This window comes from Micropterus dolomieu, linkage group LG17 (genome assembly GCF_021292245.1).
Source record: "Micropterus dolomieu isolate WLL.071019.BEF.003 ecotype Adirondacks linkage group LG17, ASM2129224v1, whole genome shotgun sequence".
NCBI classification, from domain to species: Eukaryota; Metazoa; Chordata; class Actinopteri; order Centrarchiformes; family Centrarchidae; genus Micropterus; species Micropterus dolomieu.
Window position 1 is genome coordinate 34,119,160 of NC_060166.1, and position 11,663 is coordinate 34,130,822.

The following is an 11,663-nucleotide window of genomic DNA, read 5'->3' on the forward strand; positions in this document are numbered from 1 at the left end:
ATTCTTGATTTAAACTTGATTTCAGCCTAAACAAGACAGCTTGCACACCGGCAGCTCAAAATGCCAGCAAGAGAGAACTGTTTTGCAAGCAGGTTTGCTGTTTACCAACCATGCCAATCTCTAGGGTTGCACACAAAAAAAGTAAATAACCCAAAACAAGAGCAGTTATCGGAGAAGACAATCTGATTTCAATCTGTAGTATCTCAGTTAGTTGGAATGTCACTTTCTTCTCTGTAAAAGCCATTATTTATGATTTAGACTTCAGACTTGGCTTTAGTTAGTTTAGCTTTGAACATTATTTGTCAAGTCTTCCTTTTCACTGCCAATAAAAACCATCTAAAAAACTATGAGTCAATTGTCAAAATTGTAAAGCAGAGATTAATATAAGAAGATAGTGTGCAAGTTATATTTACAAACTCCCACTGCACCATTTCTTCTTAGGTGTTTAGGGTCTGTCACAACGAGGTTGCGATCACTACAGCAACGATACCAAACTGACAGACCAAACCATGGCCCTGAGGTGAACACAGTAACCCTGCCGCCAATGTACGACAACCAAGCCTTTCAGATGGAACAAACTGCAAATTGTGCAAGCATGGAGACAACGATTTCGTCGACAACCTCATTCCCATCTGCCAAACCTCAGAGAGGCTTTCGGAACAAACGAGAGGAGGAAACCACTGCCTATCTGGAGGGATGTGATTACATGAAAGAGGAGAGAGGGATTGAGGAGGAAGAGCCAGGAAGAAGTCTGGAGGAAAAGAATAAAGGGCGTGCTGGACAGGCAGAGGAGGAAAGAGAGTTCAGTGGTTTCTATTTATTAGGAGAAGATGGAGGGAGTCAAACTGAAATAAATGAGGATGAGTGCAATAAGGACAGAGATGAGAAAGATGGAAGAGACAGCAGTGAGGAAAAGAAGGTATGGAGACGGGAGGAAGGGGTTGAGGAGGCAGGAGAGCAGGAGAATAGGAAGGAGAATGAAGAAAAGGGAGGACGGGAGGAGAAGGTGGGCGGAAACAAGAAAGGGAGAGATGAGAAGAGGGAGGAGGAAGGAGGATGGAGAGAGGAGAAAGACGGTAGTGAGAGAGAAAAGAGAGAGGAAGATGGAGAGACAGACATTTGCAGCGATTCTAAACAATTGTCGACAGAAACAGACGAGACAGGCAGCAGAAAACAGGACACAATGAAAAATGGCATCACTGGAGGAGAAGAGCAATGGGGCTTCCCTCCCTGCTCGGGGCATCGCAGCCGCGTCATTCGCCTGTACCAGTACGACGATGACGGCCAGCGATACAGCCACCTTCCATGCCCCGCCCACAATGAGCCAGGCCCCGTCCCTAGACTCAAACAGCGCTCCCTTTCCCTGACACGTCTCAACGCCATCATGGCCGCCGCCTCGGCAGGCCCGCTGGACACGAGACAAACAGGAGGGGAAGAGACAGAGGGGCCACAGTTCCACATGGAGATTTGAGACACTACAGCACAGACAAAATAATCCGCAGCAGAGGAGTTTAAAGGGCTGGTCCATCTTCAATAGGAGCCAATGGGCTTAAGGGCCGAGAGCCACAAAGTACTGAGCCAGCCTTATCCTTTAATGCCATCATTTAACTTAAAAACAGCTACCTTTACCTTCAAAAAAACCCCAATCATTCATAATAATCATTAAATATTTACAATATTGTTGATAAACATAATTTTAGTTTGTACCTCAACATTAGAGAGCAATTACGTAGTTAATATCTGGATAATGTGATTTGCCTCAACTTAACAGATGGTGAACTAAAAACACTGAGCATTATTATTGATCAGTTACATTTCGCTCTTTTCATATCAATTAGTTTTCATAATTTCAGGTTTCAGTGACAATCAGTCTTCAAACATCATCTTCAGGATGCCTTGCTACTGCATGCATTACAAATGACTGTGATACGCATGTGTTCTTTTAAAGTGTTTGGCAAAAGAACCTATAGGGTGTACCAATTATTAAGAAGCAGCTTGTATTACTTTCGTTTCTTTTTTATTACTGTGAAAACTTCTACAAACAAGACACAAAATGGGGAAAAAAAAAAAATTAATCAAGAAAACATAAATTCCGCAGCTCTTCTCTCAGTTCATTTGTTTTTGTATTCTTCTTGTAGAACTTTCTCCCCCACGTTTTCTTCTCTTCAAATTAACACTATAAAAAGTCTACTCCGTGAGAGAAAGGCCACTTGACCACAGTTGTCTGACATTTCGCAGAGACAATCTCTGATGGGATGTGAGTGTACCCCGAGTCCGTAGGGATGATTCTGTAGTCCATAGTTATGTGTGTGTGTGTGAGAATTGTTGGAGTCCATTGAAGTGTTGGTTATATCTGAAACCGCAGTTTTTCCTTTTTCTGATTTATCCCGTCTTCTTGGTTTTCTGTTTTCTCTCCCTCTTTCTCCTGTTTTTGTGACGTTGTTAGCTATGATGCAGACCAACCTTTCTGCCACTCCACAAACTCATCTAGTAGCACTGGCCCTGCAGACAAAATAAAACAATAACAAAAAACAATGAATTAGATTAATACAGTTCCTGCACTTTTTGGATGGCTGTACACAGCAACTTGATTAATTTTTTTTTTTTTTTTTTAAATGTCTGTAACATGAGCCATGCTTGTGTTACAAAAGTGTAACACAAGCACACTTTAAGTCATTGTTAAAGCAAAAATAAAATAAAAATCCCTTTTGCCATCAATACATAGTGATCATGTTCCTCTGATCACTATTCATAGAAAAAGGTGCTCCCCCCCCCCCAAATCTCTATAGTATAAAATAAACACTTTGTCATTCACAATTAAACTTACTTAAAAAAAACAAAACAATTTACACCGACAGCAACATAATAACATAAACCAGCCTCTAACTATGTGTATCGGTGATTCCACATCTTCAGAAATGATTTAGAAAAGTTGAGACATTTGGGAATATACCAGCAAATGCTGATACATGAAAAAAATCAGCAACAACTCTGATAACCATTTATTTTAGCACTGTAACTATTTCTTACTAAGGTAAGGTCTGCAAAGCCCCGTGGCAGCGCTGACCTTTGAAGGGGAACGAAGAGAACCAGAGTCCAAAAGGAGGAAGCTATCATATTAGCTGTACTGCGTCATCCAGTGTCATATAACCCTTGCGCTGCTGAATTATAGGCAACACCAAGAGACTCCCTCTCTGTGTCCACAGGTGGAAATAGCCACAACAAACAGTGGCAACTCAACAACTCACTAAAGCTGAATTTATACTTGATGCAAAGGGTTAACAGGAGAAGGGTTCAATTTATAGTTCAGTGTCGGGTTTTAACCGGTTGATAGCACAATTGCAACCCTTCATGGGTGTATCATGATCGTGCCGAACTGTGCTTAAATTATATTCCCAACAGGAACCGTGCTTCTTCTATCATCCCCTTTAAGATACAGAGCAACAGTGGGAAGGTTTGTTGTTTCATTTAGTAACAGTAAATCTCTACAATCATGCAGACATCAAAATCAAGTTGTGTTGATCCAGTTTTGAAGAGCTTAAGTCACACATATTATAGGAATACCCATTTTGCTAGGATGTGTGAATTCTTTTCATGTTTGTTAGTGGGTTACTTTTTTTTTTTTACTCACAAGCTCCATCTTCATCGTAGTTACTGAGGTCTGTGTTGATGGTCCTGCTGAACTCCAGAACGTTATACCACTGGTCCTTATTCATCCCCTTGTACTTGGACTGCTGTGGGAGAGGCAGAAACAGAGTGTGAAAGAGAGAGATTGACAGGCAATTACACACTTGTTTTGCTTGTTCCAGAGTTTAATATTGGGTACTAATGGTGGTGTTTGTTTTTTGTTGGTATTGTAGCTGTCTGTTGTTCTGACAACTGCTGTATGGCACACTACATATTTCCTAAGGATTAATAAATATCTATCTACAATCTACAGTCCTTGTACAGGCTTTCATTACATCCAAAATTAATTATTGCAATGCACATTTCTCTGTTACATTCAAACAAACAAGAGCCAAGGGATTTACCTCCAGGAACTGCTGGAAGACTGGAAAGAGAGGCCACGTTCTCCCCAGCAGCAATGCCAGCATGGATTTGGCCGTGTCCATGTCCAAACTTCTCTGGTCCTTATCCTAAGGACAGGCCAAAAGCACAACAGCAGTGAGCGGGTGGTGACACCACTGTTGTGACTGTTTTGATCCAGTCACTAGTGACTGATGGTTTGCTTTTCCACAGAGCAGGTAATGTTTAATCTAACCGTTGGAAAGCAAGGCTGCACAGTCACTATATTAAAAATCTCAAGTCATTCTCAACCTGGAGTAAACCTGTACGTCACTGCAGCAAGTTTAACCACTGGGTGTCAGCAAAAAACAAGATTTTAAGTTAAGTTACTCTTACAAAACAAACAAACAAACAAACAAAAAAAAACCAGTAAACTCACTCTGGCGAAGTCAAAGGCATATCTGTAGATGTTTTTGAAGACTACAGAGTCGTTGAGCTCAGCACGCAGGTAATCCAGCTTGCTCTGTAACCTCTCTGTACAGTCACACCTGCAAGTGGGTAAAGGACCACATGTAAATCACACATCTTGGTAAAATGGCTACCAAGAGTGTAGCGCTTATATTCATGGGGTAATAAACTTAATGTTGGTAATGAGAACAACATGATGTTAAATTCTTTATTTCCATTTTAAGCAACAGCAAACTAAAAGTTAAAATGAAAAGTTCTTACTGTAATAACGTCATTCCCCTGAGCCACTCATCTTTTGTGAAGAACCCCATACTTGCAGCTTCTAGATGCCAGGCTAAAACTAACATGATAATCTAGGAGAAAGATCAAAATCATTTAATCAACACTGATGCATGTGCATAGGGTCTTCATTCCCTCTGTCTTTAGAGAGAGCACACAGTTAGACGATAGTTGCTTTAGATTGTAAAAAGGTAAATACATGCAAATTCCAAAAACACAGAGATGTGTATTTTCCTAAAAGAAAACAATTTTAATATTAGTTGAGTTAGTTATACAGTTAGAGTTGTCTGAATAAAAATCTCATGGAAAAATCTGAAGTGCAACTCTTACAATAGCTGTAAAATTACCAGCATAGGTCATCAGATTCCTCAGCAAATATGATGCACTTCAAAGGTCTGTTCCCAAAAGCTGGTTTAGTAAAACCTCTGAGGGGCAAGGATTGCAGCTGCTGATAGCACAGTGAATTGCGCATCACTTTCAACAGCAATTCTGGCCCATCTCGAGGTCCGATTCTGGATGTGAACCAGCTATTATATCTGAGAGACGTGTTCATATTGTTACAGTATATTTTATAACAATGGGTGACAATACAGAAATAGACTTTTCCCACATCACACAAAAGGTTTTTCATTCACATTGCTGCATGTGTTCTACAATATATGTAACACTAAACGGGCTGATAGGATATCTTCCCCCGGGACTCACATTCTCTGGTTCCACACCAATGTCTTTACAGAATTTCTCCATGGCCTCTGGACCTACCACCTTGTCAGGGCCAGCGTACTCGTTGAACCAGGCCAGGCACTTCTTAATGGAGAACAGCTTCTCAGTGATTGGCCTGGCACCGCGGATTTGAGGTCGAGTGAAACTACAACAAAGAACAAAAGATAAGGTTCAAAACACCATTAAAATAAAAAAAAAATTCATCTCATGTTGGTAAGAAAAGTTCAGGTCACTGATTTAGGTGGTTAACACGCAGGGTCAATGTAAATATCTTAACATTTTATTATTTCTTACATGGAACTATCGTCGTGATACATTAGGACAAACTTCTGGTGTCCATTCAATAAAAACACTGCACATGAAACACAACATGACATGTTTTGTAGCATGTCTGGAAAGTTAGCAAAGTTTTCTCCACTGGATTTATGGTAGACACAAGGGGTTAAACGGGAATAGGTTCTGGTCCCGTTAATATCACCTCCACAGTATTAAGACTGGTGTCTCATGTGTGGCCTGGATGTATGTGCTCAAATAACATTCCTCACATTATTTGAGCTTCAAAGCTTTGATAGTACTTAAAAGCTAATATTCAAAGCTTCGGCGGCGCTCAACAGTCGCGTCATGCCGATTGTGTAGACGTCTGTTGATAAGCAGGTTGTCATGTCACAAGCTAGAGCTATTTATCTGATGGATAGAAGCAGAACAGCGAGGATGATTGCCTAAGACCTTTTGGCAGTGACATGAGTGAGGGAGAATCCGATGGGGAGAAAACGGCGGGCATGAGTGTTTGTGTGCATGTGAGAGAGTGCGCTCAATTTCTTTATTCTCACAGCATAGGCTAACTAAAACAGCAAGTTATTATTACCAAACCTTTGTTTTTAAACTTTGTTACTGCTAAGACAGTAGACCCAAGTGCAGGACTAAGAGAGGCAAGGAGACTGAGTTAGATAAAAGAGGACCATTTATTGCAAGGTTGAAGGGATCGGATATCGAGCCAGGGAAGAGTGGCAGACTATGTGCAGAACGCGGTTGGTGGCTGATGTACAGAGCAGGGGGGAAACCGTAACTGAGAGTCCAGAGTTTGGTAAGCCTAGTCGAGCAAATCCAGAGCAGAATCCGGGAATGGTTTAGCAGGACAGGGGTCCAGAAAGAGCAGATGGGATGAGCGCTATTCTATACTAGTTCTTCTTCTACTATAGACCTAATAAAATTTAAATATGTTCATTATGTTGTAGCCTGAAGTTTACTGATTAAATTTAAAAAGTAAGTTATCCGACTGTTTTTATCTGTAATGAAATTAAGGATTGTAAAATTAATAAACCCCATAACTGCCCCACTGCCATTGTCACTCACTTTAATGTGAACTCGAGCATTACGTTCACTGCCAAAAGACAGAGGTCAGGTGTGCAAAAAACCCTGAATATTCAAATCCCAAACTTGAATAATCAAACACCTACCCTATGAACAAATATTTGGGTCCAGGCCTAGAACATACCAAAATCTTTTTTCAACCCGCTTCATTTTGTCTCAAAGTTATTCACTGGCAAGCTGACTAAAAACACAGTTCATGCAGTCTCCATGTGTTATCCATGTACCTGAACATTGTAGTTAGTTCTCCCAAGTGAGTGGAAAGCAACATAACTCTGAACACACAAAAATTTATTTGCTTGGACTTCTTCCTTGCTGTCTGGATGCAATGTTACACTTATCTACTCACATTCCCCCCCCACACACACGAGGAAAATGAGAAGGTGAGGGGTTCAGTGTGCCTACTGCCAGATGAAAGACAACCCTGCCCGTCCTTTTTCAGGCAACTCCACGGTTCAGCCAGTGAATGTCCTCTCAAGCTAGTAGCCTCTAATTCACTAGCCGCTCATTAGAGGTTAAACCAATATGCTACAAAACACCCAGGACCCAAACTGAGCGAGAGGACGGACACATAATGTTATAGTGTGAGCGAATGCGTGTCTGTTTACCTTGTAATTTTACACTTTTGCTCATTATCATCTGCTTCAGGGAGCTTCCTCTTCTTCTTCACAGGCATCACTGAACCTTTAATAGGCTTCACTAGCTGGGCTACATATGGGAGGAGGGGGTCAAATGTTAGTGAGGCAACACATCCACCTACACACGAGGATCAGGATAAAATGTTCAGGAGGCAGGTCATACCTGTGTACCTACGACTGCCTTGTCCATTAAGATCTAAGTGATTCTAGAATAAAAGAAATCCACTATTCAGGTAAAAACGTCTCTGTACAACACTTTGATAAGCCTTAATCCACTCAGAGGTTAGACATTAAGACTGAGAAATTGTTCTGCAGATAAGTTTAACAGTGTTATCACTGTGTAAATGTGCAATACCTTTGTTCACTACATTTAAAAATGAACAACTACTTACAAGCTTGTCCAGTGTTCCTGATGTTGTACCGCTGTCTGGCCCGGATTGTTCCTACGAGTAGACACATAATCACCATTATTAGATAGTATTAGTCAGAATAAAAAGGCCAAGATCTTGTTAGAATGATTTGCAAACTTTAGGAAAACAAAAAAACTAAATATAATTTCTGGTGTTTTAATATGAATTAATCTATATTAAACTATATTTGTGATATGCATGTCTGCCGCCATTATCACTCAACTATGTGGCTTTTAAAGTATGCAGATGTTGACATACACAAAACACCACTGTTAAGGAAAAAAAAAAAAAAACCAAGAGGGAAAAAGATCCATGAGTTTAAAACTGCATTGACGTTTAGAATATAATGAGATAGGAAATCACAACTCTGGGAAATTATAACAGTGGCAACAATTATTTGTATCATCTGTAATGACGATAGTGATGTAAACAGTAAAAACACAGTTCACATTTATTATACACATAATTTACCAGGGATATGTGCTTTCACAGATTTCATTAGCCAAAGCAGCCTGTTACCAGATGAGGTCACATTGTGTTGTAACAAAAGCTGCTGAACCTGGTGTGACTTTTTTGGATGACCCTTATATTGCCAGAATCCTGTACTTTGTGCCAAAGTAGTGGCCGTTTGTTCACAGAGCACTGTTGTCTGTCTGGAAACAACATTAGTGAAGTTGGCCGAAAAGGCCACAGTCAGTTTTCCGGTTGCTCCACACCAAAACAGGGAGAACCATTTCTTTATGAACCTGGCTTAGTGCACAGGGAGCACTGTCAAAAACAGGGCCTTCCCTAAAACTCTTGCCAATATCATTGTATGTGTAAGCATTAAGATTTATCTTAATTTGACCCATGAAAAACAGACTCAAAGTGCATGGACAGGTACCATATGTTGTAGCACTACATGTGTAATAATAAAACGGCCAAAACAATAAAAGTGATTTTCAGAGATTAATATCTAAATCATGCTGCAGAATGCAGGTTAACAATCCAGATTTGCTCTTGTTTAAATATGCAATCATTTAAAAAAAATATGCTGGCAGTTGTCATGAGCATGATTCATAATTCCCCAAATGTCAGCGTTTTAATCATCTGAGTAATGTTGGAAAAAGATGGTATGTTGAATGAGGGAAAAACGAGCATTTAAAAACACGGCCGGTGGTCGGTTCAGCTTGTACTCTGCGATTATCTGTGACATAACCCTACCAAGTAAAACCGACTGCTGCGTCACCAGATTTATTTTTCTCCGGTGCCGTGATCAGACTTCATATAAACGCTTATCATAAAGCAACTGGCAGGCTGGTCTAATATAACGTAGGACACAAACCATTCGATCAGAGCGAAAACAGGGTTTATCCGATGTTTCCTCGATTTGTGATGTTAATTAGGGCGAGGTTTTAACCTAAATAACAAAACACGACTACTATCTGTGTTTGTTACATAAAATGCGAGGGTAATGTTACAGGGGGTAGCAGAGGATGTTGCTTATTTAAATTCATATAAATGTACTTTAAATGCCTGAAATATGAAATAAACCAAGTGTTGTGTAAGTTACCTACTTTCAGTCGAAATTAAAAAGGTGGAGAGTTTTTAGTTATTTAACCACATACCATCGGGTTAACAAGTCACCACATTTCAGAGCTGAATATAACATTTTAAAGGAGTCTGACGACTGTTTTAACCTAAATTATCATTAAATAAACGGCTGTAAGACTCTTCCGTTGATGCTAGCTTAACGCGGCTAGGATGACTAACGTTAACGTAATATCACAAAATCGTAACCAGACCTCGCATCTGATATTCGACTAAACGCCACATACATTTTAATAACAATGTTAATTTTACATTTGTCTAGTGTTCAACCTTTCGCTGCTTGGAGACTTCTTTTGTTTACTAGCTAATGTCAGCGGAGCGCCGCGGTTGTCACAGCTAGCTAACTGCTAACGTTGGCTAATTTGTCAACACACGCGTCAAAGGCTCATGAAATCCACCTGAACCAGATTAAACCTAAGTACAAGATAGTTATTTGTTTAAATATTCAAAACTACGAGAAGTAATTTAGATACTTCTAAACACTTACTTTCTACAGTTAGTTGTGGGCTGATAAATCTGCTCCACTTCTTCTCTTTCGCAGGGGTTTTGGCTGTCGCCCGGCGTTTTCCGGGGGAGTGGACGATACCACTGCTTTATGGGGGTGTACAGCGAAATAAACGTTCCCGGTTACGAGGGAAATGTTTGCATACACGCGTTTTAACATATAAATATTAAAAATAACAACATTCAATCTTACTGTGAAATTATTCAAATAAAAAATACAAAACAGTTTAACCAACAGTGAACCACGCTAGGAAAACGGGTCCACCCTGCTGGTCCGAAAAAAGGTGAAACGTGCATCTTTTTAAAGGAACAATCCGTTATTTTTGGCACTCACATGTAGCCCTCTCACGTTCTTTAGTGGACTCAAAATCGCTGACCCACGAAACCCCATGAATGTGACACGAGTTTTTACTACAGGCTACAGGCTTTACAACTCTCTCAGTGGCACCTAGCTGCACATTACTGGGGAAAGGGTGGGTTCCAATGTGTCATTATGCAGTTGTTTATCAGCTAATTTATTTGGATTGCATGGTTTTATGTGTATTTGTTCATGCTAATACAAGAATTGTTTATGACTGTATACAACTTTTTGTCTGCTAGGGAAACACCACATTCAAAAATCAAGAACAACAAACACCTTTATGGCATCCCTCGTTATTTATTTTTAATCACATTTATTTTTCTTTATGTTGTCCCTGACAATTTAAAACAGGTACTGCATGACCAGAATTGTGTCTGTCATTATTGGGATTATCGAGATTTGGGAATCTGGAATTACTGAGCTCGAGCCACAGAAACAAAGTATAAACAGGCAGAAAATGTATCTCCCTTGTAAGTATTCAGATCTTTTATTTAAGTAAAAGTATCAATAAAAACGTCTAAAGAATTAGCATCAAAATGTACTTAAAGTACCAAATCCAGAATGGTCCATTTCAGATTAATATAGGCCTAAATTATATTTCTGTACTATAATTATTGATACATTCACATGTCAGCATCACGTTAATATGAACACCAGGAAGAATGACTAGCATGTACACATTTGATTGTATTCATGCTTTTACCAACATACCTACATACATTTCCAGAATATGGACAGAGTGTAGCTGCTGGCTCTGTTGATCACTCTGTTGGAGCTCTCTTAAACCAAGTCGAAACACTATAATGCTTATATATGGCACTTATTTTTTATTTAAAATACATGCAAGATAATGTAAGATGAACAGTTATCACAAATCATTTTCAGTAACCTGAAGCTAGAGTGAAAGACTCTTTGAAACAAAATCCTTGTCCACCCACCACTTAGGTTGTTTGGAAGTGAATGAAACAAAGAAAACCAAAATCTCTGTCTTTACAGCAGTCTTTATTTTGCCAGGAAATAAATTATTCAATTTAAAAAAATATTTGAAACAAGCAAAACAACACAGCACATGAAAATAGTTGAACCTCTCCTCTCACTCCAGCATCACAAAGTTTAATGTCTCTTTATTTGATGTAGTGGCAAACATTCAGCTGGTTGAGGCTGCGACTGATTGTGTTTAGTTCAAGTTTTGTCATTATGCAAGGCTACAGGTAAGTCTGCCCCTGCTGTGCAGACGGGGCTGATGGGCGGGTACACGGTTTCAAATTAGAAAAACACAGCAACCACAGCCCGCCCCACAGCCTAAAAAACATTTTC

General features: G+C 39.7%; 1 protein-coding gene across 1 annotated transcript; it reads right to left on the reverse strand.

Annotated features, from left to right (window-relative positions):
- Positions 1-2,000: 2,000 nt before the first annotated feature.
- Positions 2,001-10,079, reverse strand: dcun1d5 (DCN1, defective in cullin neddylation 1, domain containing 5 (S. cerevisiae)). The gene is made up of 10 exons (XM_046073649.1): positions 9,969-10,079; positions 7,874-7,924; positions 7,645-7,687; positions 7,452-7,551; positions 5,458-5,620; positions 4,735-4,826; positions 4,445-4,553; positions 4,032-4,136; positions 3,632-3,734; positions 2,001-2,502 (listed from the first exon to the last, which is right to left on the reverse strand). Exons 4-10 carry the CDS (start codon positions 7,517-7,519, stop codon positions 2,447-2,449), a joined length of 696 nt encoding a protein of 231 aa, XP_045929605.1. The 5' UTR covers positions 7,520-7,551; positions 7,645-7,687; positions 7,874-7,924; positions 9,969-10,079; the 3' UTR covers positions 2,001-2,446.
- Between the last annotated feature and the right edge of the window lie 1,584 nt (positions 10,080-11,663).

Bases quoted from the DNA above. Each gene is read 5' to 3' on its own strand.
- dcun1d5 (XM_046073649.1), bottom strand. From the start codon at position 7,519: ATGCCTGTGAAGAAGAAGAGGAAGCTCCCTGAAGCAGATGATAATGAG. The intron at 3,735-4,031 runs GTAAATCCCTTG...CCTCTCCCACAG, and splicing joins TCTTCCAGCAGTTCCTGGAG to CAGTCCAAGTACAAGGGGAT. The intron at 2,503-3,631 runs GTGAGTAAAAAA...TTTTGTCTGCAG, and splicing joins CTACGATGAAGATGGAGCTT to GGCCAGTGCTACTAGATGAG.